The following is a 25694-nucleotide window of genomic DNA, read 5'->3' on the forward strand; positions in this document are numbered from 1 at the left end:
TGGGAAATGGTCCAAGGCAGATATCAAGTTATGGGAAACATTTCAAAGGCTGAATGGAGTGATGAAGGCTTCAGAATGACACAAAATACTAACTACCATAATTATGTTTTAGGCTATGAGCAAAGGTAAGTTAGTAGGGAACTCCATGTATTAGTCTGGAGACTAGTCTTATTGTCTTATAGACTTAGTCTTATTATCTCCTTTCTTAGTTAGGTCCTAGAATTGGAAGGAGAAATGGAGTCTGTATGATGGAGATTTAGTAGCTCCAAAGGAGGGAAAGGATGGTTACAGAAATAGAGCGTGGTACCTTGCCAGCAGCTTTTCCTTCAAAAGAGGACCATTGCTGCCTATTGTAAAAGATTCCAGTATTAGAATTAAGCTCAGTAGAATTAACTATATTTGATCTTGGCTGCTATGAATCAGTTAGCCAATTATTGCGAGCAAAGTCTCTTCTTTCTCAGAGATAGGGTTAATATATAAAAGCATTGCTATGTGCTCCCTCCACTTCACCTCCATTCCAGCACATTGCCTTCTTTCTACAATTATGCCATCAAACAGTTTCAGTCTCAAAGTAGGCACTAAAACACCTATGTTCATTCACCTTAAGTTTTTGGTGCTAAGGCCAAAACCTTCTTCCTGGAATCTCATCTTCACTTCCTTTTGTTTAAGAATGAGATTTTGCCTAGAATTGTACCTCTTTTATTTGTTTCTCTCCTCAGCTAGTAGTATAAAATTAAAGGATTAAAGTCCCTGATATAGCCCAGAACACAGATTTCTTCTGCTTTAATGTTAGAGGAAATTAGTTTCTCTTAGTTGGAATATTGTTACTAGTATTTTTCGTATGTATATTTCTGTTTAAATTTATTTATACCATACTTCCTTCGAAGGTGACTGTTTTGTGTGAATATCTTTACTCTAGGAATATAAGCCACTTTATGGCAAGTAATTTATTTGTTTTGAAACCTTTTACCTAGAACAGTGATATACACATAGGAGGCACTCAACAAATATTTACTGATTTAAAATACTATTCATTGCATTTACAAGAAATATAATTCAAACACTACTTATATTTTTGAGTCATAATTTATAACTCATGGAGTTATTGTAGTATATTCTCGGAAAATATTAATCCACTGTGCTAGTATGAAAAGAGTAGTTAATAGAATCCTGTTATCATTGAAATCTTTGTATGTGGGCAGGAAGAATTAAGGTTATGATTGAAAGAAGGTAGATTAAAATAAAATGCAAGTTAAAAGTAAAATATAGAGTTCAAAAGAATCTGACAAAGTTATGAACTATGTAAATAAAACAGATTTTCTTGATGAGCCTGTTACATTAGAACTTAGAACACCTTTCAAAGATAGAGCAGGAAAAGGGATTACCATACTGTGGTAATTATAATAAAACTCATTCTTCCGGAAATGCTATAAGCCAATGATATAAACTAAATTATATAGATAAATTAATTAATAGTGTATCATTAATGGGTTATTAAAGTAAATGAAAATGTTTTGCTGGATAGCCTTAACTGTTCACAGCGTTTCTTTTTGCTGCTATTAGAGGTAGAATATCTGATTTAGGGGCAATTGATCTGACTTACTATGCCAAGTCATTTTTCCCCAGAAATCTTAGGAATGATGATATATTTTTGAAAATGCGAGTTCAGAGACACCATTAGAGTTTTATACAAGATCCACGTTTTTAAATTGGTGCATAGTCTTTTTGTGAGAAATCATGTATATTTTTAACTACTAAATATTTATAGGAAATGTATATAGTCATTTTGTAAGAAACATCTTAGGGGAGAGTAGAGGTAGAAGAATATTTTTAAATTATGCCTTTCCTTTTTAGTTTTAAGTTTTGCGTTCATTGAAATGTGAAAAACCTATCATTCAGATTTTTAGGTTTCTTGCTATCATATGGAAAGCCATGATTATTAGAATTCACGAGCACCTAAAAGCAAATCTGGAGCTCACTGTCCTCAAGGCAAAATATAATGTTTGCTGACTGTCGTTAACTAATGGTACACCTCAAGAGTTTAACTGTATTTTTTTTCCATCTTTAAACTTTATTACTGTATTTTTCTTCAGGGTAAAAAAAAAATATGGGTCAATTTTCACTGAAGTGGGCTGGATGACACTCTCATCAGTGTCAAAAGGAATAGTGCCCATCATTCCCTGGACAACAGGATGAAAATCTGTCTCTGATTGGACGCTAGGGATATCAGCTGTACACACAAGATAAGTGTAAAGTTGAAAAGAGAAATACACTTAATAATTCATCCAAGCCAGCATATTTTAACAATTTGGAACTTGCATAAAAATGTTCATGAAATTATTTACTTCCTCATACCAGAAAGCTAATATTACCATTTTTAAATCCAGTGTAATGTACCAGCATAAAAAGTTTGTTTTGCAAAGACTGCTAATGCAAAACTTTCAAGCTGTCCATCTTTTATAATAAAAAGATAATAAAATTAATAAAATGACCCTTCTTTACGACTTACTTAAAATGAATTCTTATTTGTTCAAGGTAAGAGAGAGTAGCTAATTCAATGTTTTTTAATATTGGTCTAAGTGCTGAATGACAAAGATTTCTGTATTATGACTTATCTCGGAATTGACAGGACTGAATTTTCTCAAAACAAATTTAGGTACCATAACTTGGAAAATATTAATTATTGAATCACATTGCTACTCTCTGATCTATTTAAGATATTTTTAGAGATATTCGATCTAAGCATGGGTTTTGCTGATTATATCCACCTAGAAAGCCTGTGGAGACTCAAAGTAAATTGCAGGAGTTTCTTTATATTTAAGTTTCTGTTTAACAAAATATAAGGATTCTGACAATACCTACTTTATTAGCTTAAGAACTGAAAATAAGCCTGTTTGCATTTGAAAGTTTTGGCAACTACAGTTTTGAATCATTTTATCCAGCTACAGGAATGTTGGACTTTGTGTAACTAATAAACATTCAGATCATGGCTGAAATATTTCCAATAAGAACAGTAGGGCTGAGGCTGTTTAGGAAGCTGTGCTGAATACATTGTAAAGTTGGACAGATTTGAGATTTACACTGAGGCTGTAGAACTTGTAGGCTGGCAACTCAGAGTCAATTAAAGCACTTTATTGAGCCTCTCTATTTATCTATCTCCTAAGCGTATGTATACTATTTTATGCACATACACATATGTATGCATATATATTATATAATCCGCCTATTATGTAACCCACTTTTTGCTCAAAACAGTTCCTGAGATAGATGTATCATTCAGAGGGAAGAAGTATAATTATACTGCATTTGAAACAGCTGTTTTAGTCCTTAATATAGTAATAAAAGCTTGTATGAAGGAACATTTACAAATATTCTGAACTCCCCAGATGAGTATATTATTCCCAGTTGCAGAAGGCTAAATCTTCAGTTTTAGAAAATATTATCTAAGTAATTGTTATTGAATCAATTTAATAATTTACCAATATGTATTTATAAAGCATATTTAAGTTGGTTACAATGTGCTGTACTTTAGAAACACAATTATATATATGGCTGCTATGTTAATTTATTGAGATATTTTCTTTATGGTAAATATAAACCCCCCCTTAGATTCTAAACCAATTTAAAACATAAACTTTCTAAAATGCTAGATTTGCTTAAGTTGTATAGGTTAGAGAACAATCTAAACATCATAAAATATTGTCAGTCTCTTTGTTCTTTTCTCCTCTTTTCATAAATATAAACATTGTTCAGATATACCTAGAAATATACACTCTTGAACTATATATTTTACTAAGGGAAAAAAGGTTTTTTTTTTCCCCCTAGAAAATTGTATTTGTTGCCCATCATTAAATTTTACACCAGCATGTGAGTGGTCTCACTTAGGGATGACTTAACGCAGTATTAACTTACATTACTAATACATAATATGTCACTTTCACTTCAAAATGGTTAGATTTAAAAATTATTTATTTACTAAATAATTTACTAAATATTATTTTAATCATTTAAGTTAATACTTGAGGTTTAATAAAATGCAGACTTTTATCAGGAATGTGTTTAGCTTTCAGCCTGTGCTTTCTACTATGTTTTTCTCACTTTCAATGTCTTTATCTTGCTTTTCATATTTTCCACACTATATAGAGGATTAATCATTAAATTATGCCATATTTTGAGAAGTATAGAGTTTAATATTCACAAAATAATAACTTTGTACCTATGCCTTGCCTGGTGCCATAGATATAGCTGGCACTCAATACATATTTGTTGAAAAAACTAATCAAATGTCTCAATTCTTTTTTGTTATTTGTGAGTTGATACTGCAATAGAGATTGAAGAATCCAGTCAAAGTGGTGCAGGGATATGGAGATAAATAAACCATGGCCCCAAGTCCTCAGAGAGAATAATTTCTTCTAGGGATAAAAAATGTACTTAACTGTTATATAAGGTAGAACACAATAAATGCTTGAAAGTTATGAACAAAATGATATTGATTATGTAGAGTTATGTGCTTTTTAAAATATGATCTTTAGGTAAACCAGATATAGAATTATTTTCAATTATTGCTATATAATATGTTGGCTATTAGACAATGTAAAATTTATTTTAAAAAAAGGATAATAAATAGATTTGCATTGTCATGTAAATAGTAATTAATCAAATATATTTCTGGAGAGATTTTTCAAATAAACATTAAAAAAAAAAAACCCTGTATACTCTGAAATTTCCTCACACCCTTTACTTTCCTTACTCTACCTAGTATCAATTATTATTTTTCATGAACTACCATTGTGTTCTCCAAAGTTGAAATTGTAACTTACTCTAAACTCTGGAAGTTTGCAGCATCTCTTTTTACTGGGTTTGACAGCTACTACTACCAAGCAGTTACTATGTTACCAGTCTTTTATAGCAGACAGAGAGTGGGCCTTAATGATTTACTCATTGGGACCTCTAATCTTGGTAAGGATAGACCTTAGACTTTAATCATTCTTAAACTGAGGGAGCATATCTTCCTATGATGCTTTTTCTCCATATGTTCTTTAACTGGACAATTGCAACAAAATAAAATTTCAGCCATCCTCAGTTCCTGTGGCTACTTTTTGTATAGAAGAGAAATGCCACATTTCTTTCTATATCTACTAGGTTTCTCATGTATTTGTTTATCCAGGTCATCCTTTGTGAATTCTCTTCCCCATATATCAAGAGTATTATCACTTCACTTCTAGTCTCCTTTGTTAAGTAAGGTAAAGTAAGATTGGGATCAAATAGAAGGTAGAAGCAATTTTTCAACTATCTGTTAAACCCACCAGTTGCTTAAAGGGGAATATCTTAATAAGTAACGTTTTCTCATAAAACTTTTATCTTAAATCGTGCCCCTTCCTCATGGTTTTTCCTGTTAACTTGCACTTATTCTTGAAAGCAGAGATCAAGTGGACTTTGTAATACATGGATCACTATGCTTTAGCCTACCCTCTGGGTGAAGGCTTTGCTTGCTAAATTAACCAGAGGCTGTGTAACCAAACACTAGAGCTAACGGTTTTCATTCAGACAAAAAAATCCAACTGTTTTTAGTTTGGGTTTCAGCATATTCCTTGAGTATTTTATAGAAAGCCTAAGATCTATATTAACGCTTTTTAAGATGATGTCTTGGCTGAGAAGAGGAAAGGCAACAGAAACAACAACAATAATAAATGGGGTAGGATACGAAGGGGCTGGTGTCTTGGCTGTGATCCTAAAGAGGTTTTTGGAGTCATCCTTGAAATGGAGGCTACTTACAATGAATAATATGTAATATAGACAAAGCAAATGCTTGCTCTGGTATAGGATAGTATAGATAGTATATGGGTAAATAGATAACATAACAGTGAGTCTCTGTTAACAATCGGCTTTGATCAAAGACTTATAATTTCCTTTAAAGTCAAAGGACTCCGATTTGCATAATATATAATGTGAAAACAAAACCAACAATCTTCAGAATTCTAATTAGGCTAAGTTTAGAAACTCAAACCACTAAGTTTTGAAAATGAATCTTGATTTTCAGAGATAGCATAACATATTTACCCTTGGTGTAGAAAGAAGATTGAGGAAAATGTTACCACTGTCACCATTCCTCAATATTTAAATGATAAATTATCATTTCTATTGGGGGAATTAAATATCTAGTATAGTCATCCATCTGATATTTTACAACCATGTACTTGTTCAGTTTGTTGATTACAGGAAGCTCCATCCATAGATCCTCAGTTAATCTATTCCAGTTTTCAGTAGCACTTTAAGAATTTTTTTTCTCATTAGGATTGAATGAGATTTAGTCATATACAGATTATCTCTCCCTATTTCTATACCTCTTATAGATGATTTTTTCTTAGCTTCTCCACTCAGTACCATCAAAGAAGAGCTCTTTCATTGTCATTTTGGTTCTCTGGCTTATTGTGATGAGGAATCAACAGAATAGGTAGATAGAGATGTACCTGAATAAATATATAATTATTCCTACCAGATGGTTATGTGTATGTTTTATTGTGGGTAGCATATTGAGAAATGATAAAGTAAAAGATATTTTAGAAAATGTAGAGAATCTATGTTGATGTACATGATAAAGAAAAAGGAGACAGGAGAATTGCAAAGGGTTTGCTTAATGAAATGCTTTGGAGTAACCATAGAATATGAAAAATTTCAGGAATGAAAGAACAGAATATTGAAAAGTGTTACTTGGGGTGGAGTCCTTTAAAAGATGTAAGCTAGGAATTTATTTTAAAATTATGTCTGGTTCCCAATGCAGCCCAAATAAATAATAAATAAACATTAAAAAAAAAAAAAGTGGTCAGGACCTATTTGGGCCAAAATGGCATAAGATTTGACTTCCAGGACATCTTGAGCCTTATTATACGCTCATTGTAATACATTAGCATATGCTAAATGACACACCCACAGGCGCCATGACAGTTCTGAGACTGACCATAAAAGGCCAACTCTTGGAGATCACCACCCCCCTTCCCCAAAATAGTTGGAATAATCCTCCTACTCTTTAGCCTATGAAATTACCCAGCCCATAAAAACTAACCACCCCATATTTCGGGGCCATCTCTCACCTTCTGAGATGGCCTAAACTCTGTCTATGTAGTGTGTATCTATCTGAATAAACTTGCTTTCACTTTAAAAAAAAAAAAAATTATGTCTGGTTGTTAGAAGCTTTCCAAAAAAAATGGAGTTTATATTATATTGTATTACATTATATTAGCCAAAGTTCCTAAACCTCCACTCATTCCTTCTAGCACTTCTCTTTGGTACTATTCATTCAACGTGTAACAAATAATTATCGAGTATATGCTGAGTTCCAGGTGCCATTCTTGGCTTTGAGTAAACAAGATAAGCAAAGTCTTTAGTCCCTTGTGGACTAGATTCTAAGGAAAAAACAAAAAACAAACAAGATATAACCCTTGTAAACAAATAAAGTTTGGTTAAATGTTATGAATTAAATAAGGTGGTGAGACAGAGAATAATAAGAGGATGCCTACTTCTCATAGGATTGTCACAGAATGTTTTTTTTCTGAAGAGATAACACTTAAAATTAAGACCTAAAGGATAAGAAGCTAGCCATGCAGAGTATAAGAAGGAGAGTGTTCTAGGCAGAGGGAAGAACTTACACAAGGATCTGAAGTGTGCGGTAGCTTGTTTTTGTTGAGTTGGGTTCAAGGGACTGACTTAAATCCAGTGTGGCAGGAGTATAATGAACAATGTTGAGTAGCACAAAATGAGTTTGATTGTGTAGTCAAGGGCCATATTTTGCTGGGCTTTTGTACCTCATAATAAGGACTGAGCACCTTGGACAGCCATTATGGGATTTCAAAGCTAAAGAGAAACATGATTATATTTACCTTTTGACAAATGTAAATATATCTTGTAAGAGCCAGGGTTAAGGCAGAGACCAATGGGAAGCTGTATCTATTTGGAAGGGATGATTATAGCTTACACTAGAGAAATAAAGTGAAAACAGAGAGAAGTGAACAGATTTGAAATAGATTTAGGAGATAGAATTGCCAAGAATTGCTGATGATTTAGATAAAGTGTTTCAGAAAAAGGATAAAATAGAGATGGAATTCTAAGTTTTTATGGTTTGAATAAGAGAATGATATCATTTTACAAGATGAGGAAGATCACAGTTGGAGGATGTGAGAAGTCCGGATCTCTCTGTTACCTCTTTTCTACACTAGATTTATACGTGGCTTATTTACGTAGGGCTTACTTTAAAAATAATTCAGTAGATAGGCTCCTTTCTTTTCATGTTCCAGGTTATCGATAATCATTTGAAAATATGTTGCCCTGACATGACATAGTGCTTCAGGTATGGTTCTGATCAGAAATGAATATGGTAAGACTGTCATTTCCCTCATTCTAGATGGAATGCTTAATACAGCATAAAGTCATCACACAATGGACTTTGATTTAACTAAAATATTTTATTTTATCATTCATGTTTTTAAATCATATTATTGTAGTGATTAAATGCATTTTTCCCAACTGTAATATTTATTCCTACTAAAAGTCATCTATTCAATTTGACCCATTACTCCAATCTATTGATAATCTTTTAAATGTCTTATATTAACTGATTTTGTTCTTTTACCACCTCATTTGAAAATTTGATAAGCATTTTGTTTATATTTTTATTCGCATCCTTCATATAAATATTGATCAGCACATGGCTAAGAATATGTCCACATATCATGACATTAGAGATCTCCCTTCAGATTGGCATCATTTTATTAATCCTTATTCTTTTCCATGTGATAACTCAACATCTCTAATCTCTACTTAATTATATTGTCTTTCCATAAGCAGTGAAAGTGTTTATCAAACATGTTGCTGAAATGCAGGTTGATCATATATCAAGGATATTTGCACCTAAATTAATTCTGACCCTGTTGAAAATAAAATTATATCTGATGTAGTTTGTTTTCAATATATACTGCTCCTTGGTGATTATTTCTTTTTTAAATGCTACCAAAAATGCTTAAAATATTTTCCTAAATTGTTGAAGACCAGTATTAAGTTTAAGACACTTTAGTTAATAGACTATCCTTTCTGTTATTGAAAACAGGATATTTATTAGATTATCTCCAGTAATATCATAACTTGTTTTCTCTGTGAGTTCGAAGATCAATCAATAAGTAGGCACATTCTTTCTGGTTTTTTTTCATATATATATATATATATATATATATGAAAAATATATATATATATAGAACAAGAATCCCATTTTATTTATTGGCAGCTTGTATAAGCCTCAGCTCATTCAGGGCTTTAGACCCTCTGATCATCTTTCTAAGATTTGTTTCACTATCACATATGCACCTTTTGTCATGGATTCTTCTTATATAAAAGCCAAGGAAGGGAAAATTATTTTAAACAATGATACATGGATAGTATATGAAAAAGGATAAGTGGCCAAACTAAAGAAAATATGTTTCTAAAAGGAACTAACTAGCTATTGATTTGACATGGGGGCTTTAAATTTCATGATTCTGCAAATTAACTTTATTTGTGATAGAGTTTGGATACTCATATTTGACAGATAGATACATACCTTATAAAATTTTTCCTTTTTCTTTCAGGCGAGTAAAGGAATAAGTACTAGTGGAAACAGAATTGCTGAACACATCCTTTCATTCTACTTTCATTATTTTTTCATAAGGAGAATAGAAGTGTGTTGTATAAGAATTATTAGTGAAGGATTTTTTAGAGAAGAATAAAAACTGATTCATTCCAGGGCCAGATAATACCTAGTACCTATCATAAACATTAAAAAATCCTTGCACAATGAGTCACTGCATAGAGACCATGTTTTCAAAAAATAAATTAGAGGACATTACATATAAAATTTAAAAGATAAAAGAAACTCAAGGATATTTAATTAAATATATCTGTATTATATGGTGCAGGAATTTAGGCATAAAATCGTAAATACAGGGGACTAGGACACATATCCAAGTGTTTCTTCTAAATTGTAGAGTAAAGGAGGTTTGGACAAGTGGACAGTAAAAGCAGGGGAAATATGAAAAAAATTATCTATTTAAAAATTCTATCAGCTATCACATGTTAGAGAACTTATGTGACTTTTCTCCTCTTGGATGAAGTTAATGCTATTCACCAGGACTAGAAATAGGTATTAATAGGTTGAGAGGAAAGCTATGACTTCAAATCTCTTGAGTGTGTTGTGTCTGTGAGATTTTCCAGGGAAAAAGAGCACAGCTCATGGTGGTTATGAGTGTTACATAAATTAATATAGATAAAGAGCTTAAAATAATGGTAAATGATAAGCACTGTACAAATATTCCATAAACAAATATACAGAACCAAACATCTCAGAAAAGAGATCTCTCTGAGGATATATATTTGTGAATCTTCAGAATTTAAATCAGTGGTTCTCATCAAGGAAACCATAATATCCTGGGAAGGTTTTTCCAAATACAAACATATGTCCCTTCCCAAGATTCTGATTTATTTTTTCTGTAGCAGTCTGTTAGTTGCCTACAAATATCTGTCCTTCTCTTCTTTCTTGGTAACAGACGGCCATTTTACTCCAGGAAGTAAAGTACCTAGCAAAAAGGCTGCATTTCTTACCCTTTCCTTTTTAGCTGTGGGAGACCAGTGACATATGCACAGAAATTATTGGAAGGACTTCTGGGAAAAATCCTTAAGACACATGGCCTGTGCCCTTTTGCCATTTTATCCTTTCCTCCATTTTGCTGACTGAAATATAGACATGGTGTTCGGTGCTCTAGTAGCTATCTTGGCTCATGAGTAAATCTTGAGGCTAGAAGCCATGTAGATGATGAAGTGAGAAAGAGATGATACATTTTGAGAGAGCTTAGGTTCCTGATGACCTGATTCCTCTGTACCAATCCTGAGTGGTCTGTGAAGAGAGAGAAAGAGAACAGAGTATCAATTATTAAAACATCCCCAACCAGTTTACAGACATTGATTAACTTGCATCTGATAGTGACTCTGCTTTCCACAAAACTCCATGTCAATATTCTGCTTATTATTCTTTCCACGTATATCTGATCCATTCATACTGCTAAGACTTGTGATAATTCTGGCCCCATTTATTTCTTCCTAATTTACTATCTTTTAGCATTCCATGAAACAATTTTGTCCCTCCTTTCTTACTCTGACTGTTCCTTCAGGCTTTCTGGGCAACATTATCTTGCTTCCCTTTGTTTATTCCTTATTTCTCCTCCCCCCTGATTCTTTTTGTCATGGCACTCTCCTGACAGGTCCCCCTTCCCCTCAGTCTCCCTTAGAGCATTGTCCAAAGTATATCATTAACTATTAATAGAAAGACAATTTATCAGAATCGTATATAATGGAACTCTTTTTATCTTTTCTTAACTCTGCCTACCTCACAGGTTTTGCTGTTGTTTTCTAAATAAACATAAATCATGATAATGTATTATAATACATGTGAGAGTTCTTTGACAACTCTAAAACATATATAAGATATTATCATTGTTGTCATTGTTTTTATTTTGTTTCCACAGAATATACATTCTCCTGTTGATTTAAAATATTCTAGTGAACAGAGAAAACGTGTTTCTTCTACTTTACATGAATTAGAAACAAGAAAACCAAGACATCACATTCAAAAAGGTTAGTTATATGAATTTTTAGATATTTAATGAGCATATTTTGATGAAGAGTAATTAAAATCATGAGACATTGGGCATGTTAATTTTGACTGTAAATACGACTCCATGAAATATATGTTGAGACTCATAAATAAAATATTCATCTCATTCACTATTTTATAAATATATATATATTCAGAAAGTTGTTTCATGGATATGAAGGACCTGATTTTGAATAGAAGTTGGGAATTAAGAGAAATAAGTATTAGCAAGAACCATATTGAAATGATAGTTTTGTTACTATATGGCTGTGTCAACATGGTACCTCCTTCAGGAAATCTGTCAAGTATCAGATTAATTAATATAAATTATTTCATTTAAAATGATATTAAATGTCCTTCAGGATTTGAAGGTAATTACTTTTTTGTTACACGAAAATATTTTTATCTTATTGTTAATAAAATTTTGGTCCTCATATGTGTACTTGTTTTTATTTTGTTTTTGCAGAATTTCTTCTGATACAATGTGTTATGATCAGGTGACATTCTTTTCTTCACCTCTGTCTTTCACAGAAAAATCATAAAATCAGTTTTGTAAAATAATGTGAAGGTCTTATAGCTTTTCTCAAGGTTTCTCTTAAACCTTTTAAAAATTACTGTGGTAGAATAGTTAGCATGAGGCCTACCCCTTAACATTTTTAAGTGCACAATACAGTGCTGTTAGCTATAGGCATAGTGTTGTACAGCGGATCTCTGGGACTTTTCCATCTTGTGTAACTGAAGATTTATAATCTTTAAACAGCAGATCCCCATTTTTCCCTCCCTCCATCCTTTTAATTCTGAAATATTCAAATTTTTTTCTTTTTAAAAACTCATGGTGGTGTCTTTATCCTTATTGATTTTTTTTCTTCTGTGTATGTGAGCTGGTTGAACTGTACCAGATCCTCATTTGTCAGTGGCTTTGTTTGTTATTTCATCACTTTTCTATGAGGTTCATGTACTTTATGTATTTCCTAAAGCTCTGCATCTTTTATTTAAAAGTAATTTTATTTTAATCCAATTATTTAACTCCTAGGTTTATAAAACCAAAATAAAATGAAAGAAAAATAGTAGTCCCATGCTCCATACCTCCCCACTCACTCTTCTTGCTCCCCCAAGGCAATAATCATTTAATAATTTTTAATGACTCTTCTATTACTTACTTTTATATTTTTAAGTAGTATACTTATTCTGCTAAATTTTCTTTTTCCATTTTAGATATTATATACAATTTCTACTGTGAAAGGTAGAGGTTTAATTACCTTGTAAATCGTCCCTAGTACACACTCTTAACATATCCCCTGTTCTTTTCTCCCAATAGAATTATATTATCACTGCCTGGGGGTTAATTAATATTTAATATTTTATTTATTATGGCTATGTAAAAACTACTCAAGCTGAGTCACCCAATATATTAAGCTATGTTTGTTTTCTTATAGTGTTTTCTAAAAACTTGTTTGGAAACCTCGTAAGAGTCAAACCTCCACTATCACCAAGCACACCCACATGTATATATTTTCAAGATACTTCTGCTTGAGCCCTTAATTTGCTGATTCAATCAGGACTGCTTGCTTTCTGAACTCATTCTTTTTATTAAAAAAATTTATTTTATATTTATTTATTTATTTTTATTTATGTGTTGGGTCTTCATTACTGCACGCAGGCTTTCTCTAGTTGCGGGGGCCACTGTTCATTATGGTGTGCAGGCTTCTCATTGTGGTGGCTTCTGTTGTTGTGGAACACAGGCTCTAAGTGCATGGGCTTCAGTAATTGTGGCATGTGGGCTCATTAGTTGTAGCTCATGGGCTCTAGAGCTCAGGCTCAGTAGTTGTGGTGCACAGGCTTAGTTGCTCTGCAGCATGTGGCATCTTCCCAGGCCAGGGCTCGAACCCATGTCCCCTGCATTGACAGGCAGATTCTTAACCACTGTGCTACCAGGAAAGCCCTATAAACTTGTTCTTAACAGCTGTCATCTTGGTACATCATTTCACCTGTGATCCTGAGAATTCATTTGTCTCTATGCTGTGTTGTGACCCTTGTTTCCAGGATTCTATATCTTGTTCTTTATTGGTTTATTTTCTTATGTTAATGCAGTGCTTTCTCCCTTAGTTTACTGAGAAATTATATACAGGAGGTAAATTTTTTAAAGCCTTGAAAGCCTAAACATGTCTTTATGCTACATTTATGCTTGATTAATGATTTGACTGTGTAGAACCTTCAGAATTGTCTCAGAATTGCTTTATTGTCCTCTAGCTTCCAGTATTACCTTTGAGAAGTTCATTGCCATTTAGTTCTCAGTCTGATGTGTGTGAACTTCTGTTAGTTATTTTTCTCTTCTGACTAGAAACTTTTAGTGTTTTATCTTTGTACCAGGTGTTCTTCAATTTCACAGTGATTTGCCTCAGATGTTTGTTTGTTTGCTTGTGTAGATTTTCTTTCAATTCAATTTATTGTGGCTTTTCAATCTGAAAATTTATAACCCTCATGTATCAATATTTCTCTTGTATTATTTTTATGGTGAATATATATAATACAGAATGTACCATTTTAACCACCTTAACTGTACATAAGCATATTTATATTGTTGTACAACCATCATGACTATCCATTTGAGGAACCTTTTCATCTCTTTCAATTGAAACTATACCCATTAAACACTAACTCCCAATTCTTGCCTCCTCTCAGCTCTTGGAAATCACCATTCTACTTTCTGTGTCTAGAATTATTATGAGTATGATTACTAAGGGTGTCTCAAAAAGTGGAATTATATAATATTTGTCCTTTTGTGACTGGCTTATTTTAGTTAGCATAATGTCTTTAAAGTTCATCCACATTGTAATGTATGTGTTTTTTCTGTTTAAGATTGAATATTATTCCATTATAAGTAGATACCACATTTTTATCCATTCATTGGTCGATTGACACTTGGGTTGCTTCTACATTTTAGCTATTGTGAATAATGCTTCTATGAACATGGGTATTTGGTGTATACCCAGAGGTGGAATTTCTGGATCACATGATGATTTTATTTTTATTTTTTTGAGGAACTACTATACTTTTTTCCACAGTGGCTATACCTGTCTACATTCTCAATAATAGTGCACAAGAATTCCAATTTCTCCACATCCTGACCAACACTTGTTATTTTCTGTTGTTGTTGTTATTATTGTAGTGGTAGTAGCCATCCTAGTGGTTGTGAGGTCATATCTCATTGTGGTTTTGATTTGCATTTCTGTAATCATTAGTGATGTTGAGCATCTTTTACTGTGCTTATCTATTATTTGTATATCTTTGGAAAAATGTCTGTTCACATCATTTGCTCATTTCCTAATTGGATTGTTTGATATTTGTTGTTAAGATGTATGATGTTTTGTATATTCTGGATATCAATTCCTTATCAGATATATGACTTGCAAATATTTTCTCCCATTTTGTGGGTTGCCTTTTTACTTTAGATGCACAAATTTTAAATTTTGATGAAGTCCAGGGTATTTGTTTTTTTGTGTGTGTTGTATGTATTTTTGGTGTTATAACCAAGAAATCATTGCAAAATCCAATGTCATGAAGCTTTTTGCCCTGTGTTTTCCTCTAAGAGTTTTATAATAAGTTTTAGTTCTTATATTGTTGATTCATCTGGGGTTAATTTTTGTATAGGGTGCAAAGTAAGGGACCCACCTCACTTTTATTTTGCATATGGAGTGCAGTTTTCCCAACATCTTGTTGAAAAGGTTGTCCTTTCCCCACTGAATGGTTTTAATACCCATGTTGAAAGACATTTGACCATACATATAGGAGTTTACATCTGGGCTCTTATTCTGTTCCATTGATCTATATGTCTGTCTTTATATCAGGGCCACACTGTTTTGATTACCTAAGCTTTGTAGTAAGTTTTAAAATGGGATTGCATGTGTGAGAACAACTGGATTTTGATAGGGATTGCATTGAATTGGAAAATTACTTTGAATAGTAGCTTAACAATATTAAGTCTTCAAGTTCATAAACACAGGATATCTTTCCATTTTATTTAATTTCTTTCAGCAATACATTAAAGTTTCAGTGTACAAGTTGCTCACCTCCTTGGTTAAGTTTATTCTATGTATTTTAGCCTTCTTGATACTATTACAAATGGAATTGTTTTCTTAATTGTTTTTGTATTTCTCATTGTTAATGTATAGAAACACAAATGCTATTTGTGTGTTAGCTTTGTATCCTGTAATTTTGCTAAATGTGTCTATTAATTCTGACAGGATTTTGTGCATGTGGGGTGTGTGTGTGTGTTTGTGTAAATCTTTAGGGTTTTCTGTATGTAAGGTCATGTCCTCTGTGAAGAGAGATAATTTCATTTCTTCCTTGCCAATTTGCATGTCTTTTAATTCATTTCCTTGCCTAAATGCTCTGGCTGGGACCTCCAGCACTATATTAAATACAAATGGCAAAAGTGGGCATCTTTGTCATATTCCTGATCTTAGAGGAAAATTTTTCAGTGTTTTACATTACATATGATGTTAGCTGTGTTTTTTTCCTTAGATGACCTTTATTATGTTGAAATAGTTTCCTTTTATTCCCTGTTTGTTGAGTGTTTTGATCATCAAAGGGTGTTGAATTTTGCCAATTTTTTCCTGAATTGATTGAGATAATTGTGTTTTTTCCTCTGCATTCTGTTAATATGTATTACATTGATTTTCTTATATCATACCATTTTTTCATTCCAGAAATAAATCCCACTTGGTCTTGCTGTGTTAACATTTTTAATATGCTGTTTAATTGAATTTTCTAGTATTTTGTTGAGGATTCTTGCATCAGTATTCATAAGGGATATTCGTTTTCATTTCTTATAGTTTCTTTGTCTGTGTTTGGTATCAAGCTAATGTAACCTCATAGGAGTTAGGAGATAATCCTTTCTCTTCAGTTTTTTGGAAGAGTTTGAGGATTGTTGTTCATTCTTCTTCACTAGTGGAGCCATCTGGTTTTCGGTTTTCTTTGGGAAAAGGTTGGGAAGTTTTTGATTACTGATTCAACCTCCTTATGAATTATAGATCTATTTAGAGTTTCTGTTTCTTCATGATTCAGTGTTGGTAGGTGCATGTTTATAGGAATTTGACCATTTCATCTGTTATCCAATTTATTTGAATACAATTGTTTACAGTAATCTTTTATAATATTTTTTATTTTTGTAAAATTGTAGTAACATCCCCTTTGATTTCTGATTTTAGTTATTTGATCCTTATATCTTCTTTTTCCTTAGTCTTTCTAAATAAAGATTTGTCAATTTTGTTTACCTTTTTGTAGAGCCAAATCTTATTTTCAGTGGTTTTCTCTATTGTTTTTATAACTCTATTTTGATTATTTCTATTCTAATATTTATTATTTCCTTTCTTCTGCTAGTTTTGAGTTTAGTTTGGTCTTCTTTTTCTAGTTCCATAAAGTATAAAGTTAGGTTGTTTATTTGAAAACTTTCTTCTTTTATAATGTAATCATTTATAGCCATACTTGCTTCTTAGCACTGATTTTGCTGCATCCCACAAGTTTCAATATATTGTGTATACATTTTTATTTGTCTCAAGGTGTTTTATAATTCCATTGTGATTTCTTCTTTGACTTATTGGCTGTTTAAAAGTGTGCCATTTAACTTTCACATATTTGTGAATTTTCCAGTTTTCCTTATGCTGTTGATTTCTTTCATTCCCTTATGATTGGAAAATATATTTGGTATGATTTCAATATTTTAAAATTTATTAAATTTTGTCTTATAGCCTAACAAATTGCATGTCTCGGATCATGTCCCACGTGTTCTTGAGAAAAATGTATATTCTGCTGTTGTTGATAGAGTGTTTTGCACATGTCTATTAGGTCCAATTGGTCTATAGTTTTATTAGAATCCTCTGTTTACTTATTGATCTCTCTGTTGTTCTATCCTATGTTGAAAGTGAGGCACTGAAGTCTCCTACTATTTAATGCAGAGATGTTTATTTCTGCTTTCAGTTCTGTAAATGTTTGCATCATATATTTTGTGCATCTGATGTTTGGCACATGTTTGTTTATTATATCTTCTTGGTGAATTGACTCTTTTATTATATAACGTCTTTACTTTGTTATATAATGTCCTCACTATATTCTATAATGTCTTTGTTTTATTAAATAATATCCTTACTCAAGGTATACTGGTTAAGTGTTAATCTTGTCTAAAATATACCTTCACAGATGCATCTAGAATAACGTGACCAAATATCTGGCTACCATGGCCTAAACTGACATATAAAATTGACTGTCAAAGATAGTTTTACTAAATACAGAATTCTCACTTGACAGTTTTTAAAAAATTATTCAGCAGTTTAAATATATCATCCCACTGCCTTCTAGAATGTAAAGTTTCTGCTGATACAACTGCTTATTGTTTTATTGAAAATCCTTTGTATGTGATGAGTCACTTTTCTCTTGTGGTTTTCAAGATTCTCTTCTTGTTTTTCAATATGAGTCTCATTGTGTTTATCTTCCTTGGAGTTCACAAAGCTTCTTTGATTTGCAAATTAAGGTATTTCCTCAAATTTGGGGTGTTCAGCCATTATTTCTTTGAATAACCTCTTTGCTTCTTTCTTCTTCTGGGACTTCCATAATGCATATATCAGTACATTTGATGCTATCTCATAAGTTTCTTAGTATCTGTTCACTTATCTTCATTCTTTTTTCATTTTGTTCCTCAGACTCAATTATTTCAAATGGCCTGTCTTTAAATTTTGCTGATTCTGCTTTCTTTTTGTTAAGGTCTACTTTTGAACTCATCCAGTGAACTTTTTAACTTGGTTATTTTATTTTTCAGCTCCCCAAATTCTGTTTTATTCTTTTTTATTATTTCTATGTCTTTGTTAATATTTTTATTTTATTCATATATTGTTTTCCTTATTTCCTTTAGTTCTTTGTCTACATTGTCCTTTGTCTCTTTGAGCAAGTTTTAAAACAGTTGTTTTAAAATCTTTATCTGGTAAGGCTGGTATATGTGCTTCTTCAGGGATGGTTTCTGAGGATTTATTTTTTGTCCTTTGAATGGGCCTTGTTTCCCTATTTCTTTTGTATGCCTTGTGATTGAGTGTTGAAAATTAGACATTTGTAAAATAGCCACCTTTTTCAGTCTTTGCAGACTTGCATGAAAGAGTCTTACTATTTAGTGAACACCTGAGCCTTGAGTTCAGCCCAAGGTGAATGCTTAAGGTCTTCTTGGGTCTTTTCTGGGCATGCAGACTGTCAGGGTCAGTGTATGTGTGGTTTTTCTTTTCTTTCAGTTTTCCCAGATACTTTAAAAAATATTTTTATTGAAATATAGTTGATTTACAATGTTGTATTACTTTCAGATGTACAGCAAAGTGATTATTATGTTCTTTACATTTACTTCCATTATAGGCTATTACAAGATGTTGACTATAGTTCCCTGTGCTTTACAGTAGGTCCTTGTTACCTATTTTATATATAGTAGTGTGTATATTTTAACCTGAAACTCTTCATTTATCCCTCCTCTCCCACCCTTTCCCCTTTGGTAACAATACGTTTGTTTTCTATGTCTGTGAGTCTATTTCTGTTTTGTAAATGAGTTCATTTGTATCATTTTTTTTAGGTTCCACATATAAGTGATATCATATGGTATTTGTCTTTCTCTTTCTGACTTAGCTTAGTATAATAATCTCTACGTCCATCCATGTTGCTACAAATGGCATTATTTCATTCTTTTTTATGGCTGAGTAATATTCCATCACACACACATGCACACACACACACACATCACATCTTCTTTATCCATTCATCTGTCAATGGACATTTAGGTTGCCTTCATGTCTTGGATATTGTAAATAGTACTTCTATGAACATTGGGGTGCATGTATCTTTTCAAATTAGGTCTCTCTCCAGATACATTTGCCTAGGAGTGGGATTATGGGATCGTATGGTAGCTCTATTTTTAGTTTTTTAAGGAACATCCATACTGTTTTTCATAGTGGCTCTACCAATTTACATTCCCACCAACAGTGTAGGGGGGTTCCTTTTTCGCCACACCCTCTTCAACGTTTATTATTTATAGCCTTTTTGATGTTGGCTAGTCTGACCAGTGTGAGGTGATACCTCATTGTAGTTTTGATTTGCATTTCACTAATAATTAGTGATGTTGAACATCTTTTCATGTGCACCTTGGCTATCTGTATGTCTTCTTTGGAGAAATGTCTATTTAGCTCTTGTGCCCAGTTTTTGATTGGATTGTTTGCTTTATTTTGATATTGAGCTGTTTGAGCTGTTTGTATATTTTGAAAAGTAATCCTTTGTCAGTTGCATCATTTGCAAAATATTTTCTCTGATTCTGTAGGTTGTCTTTTTGTTTTGCTTATGGTTTCCTTTGCTGTGCAAAAGCTTTTAAGTTTAATGAGGTACCATTTGTTTATTTTTATCTTATATTCCCCAGTGAAATGTATTAATTTCCCAAAGAGTTTCTCCCCAGCTTTATTTTGAGGTCTTAGATTTTTCTATTGTATTTCACGGTCCACATTGTTTTCCTCCTGGGGTCTCTGGATCAGCAGTTCCCTGCAATTTTTAATGGTGCTCACCACTATTTCTTTGGTTTCTAGCCTGGAATCTAAACTATATTTCCATTTCTCTTCTGAGCTTTGGGTCAAGCAAGACACAAACCAGTCTTTCAGCAGCTCAGAAACAGGCTAGAACATTCCAAACAAGTTCTACTCAGTTCCTTCTATCCTAAGGCAGAGAAACTAAAAATGGGCTGATTCCTCCTGACTGTGCTTCACTACACTGAGGAGGGGGTAGGGAACTGAAAGTAAAAATGCTATGAAATATCTTACTGTTTTGAATGTGGCTTTTTTTGATTGGGTTTTTACTTAGTTGCTGTAAATCTTTGACTCATTTCAAGAGCTCCCATAAAGTTATTTTAGTCATTCTGTAATTGTTTATTTGATTTTTCTGTGGGAGAATGAGGGCATGGGGCTTCCTAGTCTGTCATCTTGCTGACCCATTATTCATGTATTTATTTCATCATTTTCTTCATTTCACTTTCTCTTTCTAGAACCGCTATTATTCAGATGAACCTCCTGGACTGATCCTCTAACTTTCCTACTTTTTATCACTATGTCCTCATCTCTATTTATATTTATTTGCTTATATGGAATATTTACCCATTTTTTTCTTCTAGCTCCATTTTTTTTCAATTATGTATCAAATTTCTAAAATGTGAATACTAGTTCATAGATGCAGTATGTTCTTTATATCTCTGAGGATATTAATATCATGTAGATGTTTGTTTGTGGGTGGTTCTTCTGCATACTATGTTCTGCTATTCTCCCAAGTTACTTTATTCTTAGAGCTTTTCTGAAAAATTCTGCTAATCCTTCTTTGTTCACTAATATTTTAGAATGACCCAGCCATCCCACTCCTGGGCATATACCTGGAGAAAACCATAATTCAAAAAGATACATGCACCCCAATGTTCATTGCAGCACTATTTGCAATAGCCAGGACATGAAAGCAACTAAATGTCCATCAATAGAGGAATGGATAAAGAAAATGTGGTACATATATACAGTGGAATATTATTACTTAGCCATAAAAAAGAACAAAATGATGCCATTTGCAGCAATATGGATGGACCTAGAGATTGTCATACTGAGTGAAGTAAGACATGGAAAGACAAATATCATATGATATTACTAATATGTGGAATCTTAAAAAACAGGGTACAAATAAACTTATTTACAAAACAGAAGTAGAGTCACAGATATAAAAAACAAACTTATCATTACCGGGGGTGGGGGGATGATAAATTGAGAGATTCGGACTGACATATATACACTACTATATATAAAATAGATAACTAATAAGAACCTGCTGTGTAGCACAGGGAATTCTACTCAATACTCTGTAATGACCTATATGGAAAAAGTATCTAAGAAAAATGGGTGTATGTTTATATATAACTGATTCACTTTTCTGTATACCTGAAACTAATTCAACATTGTAAATCAAGTATATTCCAATAAAAATTTAAAAAATAAAGATAAATAAAAAAAAGAATAAGGTTCTGAAATGCTACTTAGAAAATGTTCATACATATAGTTGGGTTTTATTGACTTGTGAGCTTTAATGTAGGATAATTAAGTGTGGAATGAATATTCTTTATTGAAGGACCTGTAATATGAGTTTTTTTTAGAAGTTGACTCTTCCAGTATCTTGCCTGTGATATTTGAATAACTGCTACTATTCTCAGCAAAACTTGGTATGAGAACTTTCATTTCCTAGTTTTCAGTCAGGTACCCCTGAATCCTTAGCTATACTTGATGTCCCTGAATACAGAATCTCTCTGGTTTAACTTTTCTGGAGGGTGAATCTTTACTCTCCCATCAGAACAAGGGGTAAAAGAGTCACTTTGTTGTATGTGGTTGCTGAAAGATCTTTTGACCACATTATCCCTTTCAGATGATTATTTAAACCATGTTTCCAATTCTCTGCCTTTTTAGTGTTCTGTATTGTGAATCAGCTTTCTTCTTCTTTGTTTCCCTGCATTAAATGTCAACTTTATAATATCTGTTGTCTGTTACTTTTCTTTCATCTGCTTTCCAGCTTCCAAATGTTTTTTTGGTGTCACTGCTATTTTTTTTTCTTTCTTTCTAATTGTCTTTACGTGTTTTTTCCTTTTTGATTATGGTAGTGGGGTACAGAAAGGAAGCAAAAAAATTAATATGTTTAAACAATTGAATTCATTCTTTTTTATCTGAAATCTATATTATTTTAAATTGACCTGACTTGTTTTCACATTTTATATTAAATATGTGAAAGTAAGGAAAGGTAGGAAGGTGAAAAGGAGGGAATAGGGAGTTTTGGAACACATATTCTGTTACAGACAAGGGATATTTTAACCCTTCGGAAATGTCAGTTATAAATCATACTGAATCCTGATTGACTTCTCCCTCAAGTGAATGCTTTGTGCAGCCACAATCAATGGATCATGAAAATTAAAATGTGTTAACCATCCCAGTGTAGATAATGTCACATTGTAACATTTAATTTAATTTATTATTTCTGTTTTACAGATGAGGAAGGTGAGTTTAAAGAGCTAAGATAATTTATCCAAGGTCACATAATCCAAAAGTCCCAGAGCTGTACTATTCCCAGGCCCTCTTTCCTGATTCAAAATCTAGTGCCCTTTCTATTTCACCACGATGCCTCCTGAGGACTGTAAATGTATCACTATGTAATAATTAATTCATATGCATGGGGATATGGTTGTATTAGATTAAGCTATCTGAATCTATGAAACCTAATAAAATCTGTCACTCCCTTTATCATTCCAAACATTGTGGAACCAGCTATTTTATATAAATTCTATTAATTATTTCCCATTTATTTTAATATTTCTGATCTTTAGAAAAAGCCATGAGAGTTAAAGAGTATCTTACTTATCCAAAACCAATAAAATTAGAAGAGGTAAAGTAAAGATAATGTTTCCCCCCGTATTTCTTTTATTTAAATCATAGACAATTACCTTATACTTGCTTTAACAAATTGGTCAATTTTAAAGCAGCCAGAAATTGTACTGATGTTGCTTCATTTATTTTCTGACATTAGTTTTTATCAATTCAGAATTAAAAATAACTTTTATTTTCTTTAACCAAGTAGTATTTTCTGTTGCTTTCCAATTATTGCATTTTTCTATTTAGGATTATTTTAATCCATTTTACCAATCTTTATATAATAACAAATTCAAATATATAGTCAAAGTCATAAAAGATGAGAAATACCTTTTCTTCTTAGCAGTGTTTCTCCTTCCTTCAGTATAAAGATTTCCTTTCAGAGTGATTGGTATAATTTCTTTCTCTGACCGTACTCAAGTATGGGTTCAACAAACCTTAGTTTGAAAGATTAGGAAGTTTACCAGTCTCCTTCTTCTACTATATAGTTAATATTAAGTAATACATTGTGTTTGAGATGCAAACCTTTCTGGACTACTTATTCATTTCCTCTAAATTGAAAGATTAGCAATTCTGGGGGTACTGAGTGGGAAGAGTGCTGTTGCTGTCCCATAGGAAGCAGCCTCTTTTAACTTTCATGATTTTCATAAGAAGAATCCTTTTCAATCCTGGCTTATACCTATTCTTTGGTGTTTGTGAAAAACTGGTTATGACAAATTCTTAAGCCCATTGGAGCGAACTTTTCATTTCACGTTTGAATTTTTGCTTTATAGATATATTATGAAAATAGGAAAGTGCTGGTCCAGTCTCTGTAGTCCATTTATTTTTACTATATATATTGAAATAGTTGGGCCTATTTCTAGCTTATACTTTTTTTCCAGTTTGTTCTACTCTTTCTGTTTTTGTTCTTGTTTTTTCATAATTGATATCTATATTTTTTCCTTCCCTTTGACTTTTTATTTTGAAATATTTCAAATTACAGAAAAGATACAAAAATTACAAATTACTCCTAAATATCCTTCACCTGTTTCCCAAATGTTATCATCTTATATAATCATAGCACAATTATCCAAACCAGGAATTTAATTAACATTCATACAGTACTATTAATTTGTCTGTGAATCATATTCATGTGGTTCAGTTGTCTAATATCCTTTTTTCTTTTGTCCAGAATCCAGTCCTATTGTTGTCTAGGTTTTAGTTGTGTCATAATATATATACTCCTTATTTGATTTGATTTGATTTTTAAAAAAATTTTTAAGAAACAGCAAATCTTATCAAGTAATTGTTCGACCTTACTTCCATATCATTTGCAGCATCTCCTAGATTGATTTTTTCATCTTGTTTCATCTCACTTTTCTTCAAAAGTGTTTATTATGTGAAGCTATAGTAGAAAACCTTTTGCCTTTTATCCTGGACACTAGTTTTTTACCCTCACATTTGAACAATAAGTTGGCTAAATTTTAAAGTCTGTTTAAGATTTTCTTTCAATAGAAGCATACCTCTTTTTATTGCACTTTGCTTTATTGTACTTTGTAGGTATGCATTTTTTACAAATTGAAGGTTTATGACAATCCTGAATCAAGCAAATCTATCTCTATCGGCACTGTTTTTCCAACCACATTTTCTCTCTTTGTGTCTCTGTTTCACATTTTGGTAATTCTTGCTGTATTTGAATTCTTTTCATTATTATATTTGTTATGGTGATTTGCAGTCAATGATATTTGATATTACTATTGTTTTGGGGTACCACAAACCATGCCCAGAAAAGATTTAACTTAATAACTGTTATGCATGTTCTGACTTCTCCACCAACCAGCCATTCCCCCATCTCTCCCCCTCTCTTTGGGCCTCCCTTATTCCTTGAGACACAAAGATAGTTGAAATTAGGCCAGTTAATAACCCTACAATGGCCTCTAAGTGTTCAAGTGAAAAGAAGAGTCAAACATCTCTCACTTTAAATCAAAAGCTAGAAATGATTAAGCGTATTGAGAAAGGCAAGTCAAAAGCTGGGCACCAAACAGTTAGTCACATTGTAAATATAAATGACAAATTCTTAAAGGAAATTGAAAATGCTGCTCCAGTGAACACATAAATGATAAGAAAGCAAAACATCCTTATAACTGATATTGAGAAAGTTTTAATGGTCTGGATAGAAAATCAAGCCGGCCACAATATCCCCTTAAGCCAAAGCTTGATCCAGAGGAAGACCCTAACTCTCTTCAGTCCAATGAATGATGAGAGAGGTGAGGAAGCTGCAGAAGAAAAGTTTGAAGCTAGCACTGTTTAGTTTATGAGGTTGAAGGAAAGAAACCATCTCCGTAACATAAAAGTGCAAGGGGAAACACCAAGTGCTGATATAGAAGCTGCAACAAGTTATCCAGAAGATCTAGCCAAGATAATAAATGAAAGTGGTTACACTAAACAACAGATTTTTTTAATGTAGACAAAACAGCCTTATATTGGAAGAAGATGCCATTGAGGACTTTTATAGAGAGGAAAAGGCAATGTTTGGTTTCAAAGGACAGGATAACTCTCTTGTTATGGGCTAATGAAGCTGAGACTTTAAGTTG

General features: G+C 32.4%; 1 protein-coding gene across 1 annotated transcript in view; it reads left to right on the plus strand.

Moving 5' to 3' along the window:
- LRRIQ3 (leucine rich repeats and IQ motif containing 3) overlaps positions 1 to 25694 on the plus strand; it is a 188210-nt gene that overhangs the window by 115472 nt on the left and 47044 nt on the right. The window contains exon 5 of the mRNA XM_057696915.1: positions 11544 to 11652. Within this exon, the coding sequence (XP_057552898.1) occupies positions 11544 to 11652 (109 nt within the window). The remainder of the gene's footprint in view (positions 1 to 11543; positions 11653 to 25694) is intronic.

Source organism: Hippopotamus amphibius, chromosome 1 (genome assembly GCF_030028045.1).
Source record: "Hippopotamus amphibius kiboko isolate mHipAmp2 chromosome 1, mHipAmp2.hap2, whole genome shotgun sequence".
Lineage (NCBI taxonomy): Eukaryota > Metazoa > Chordata > Mammalia > Artiodactyla > Hippopotamidae > Hippopotamus > Hippopotamus amphibius.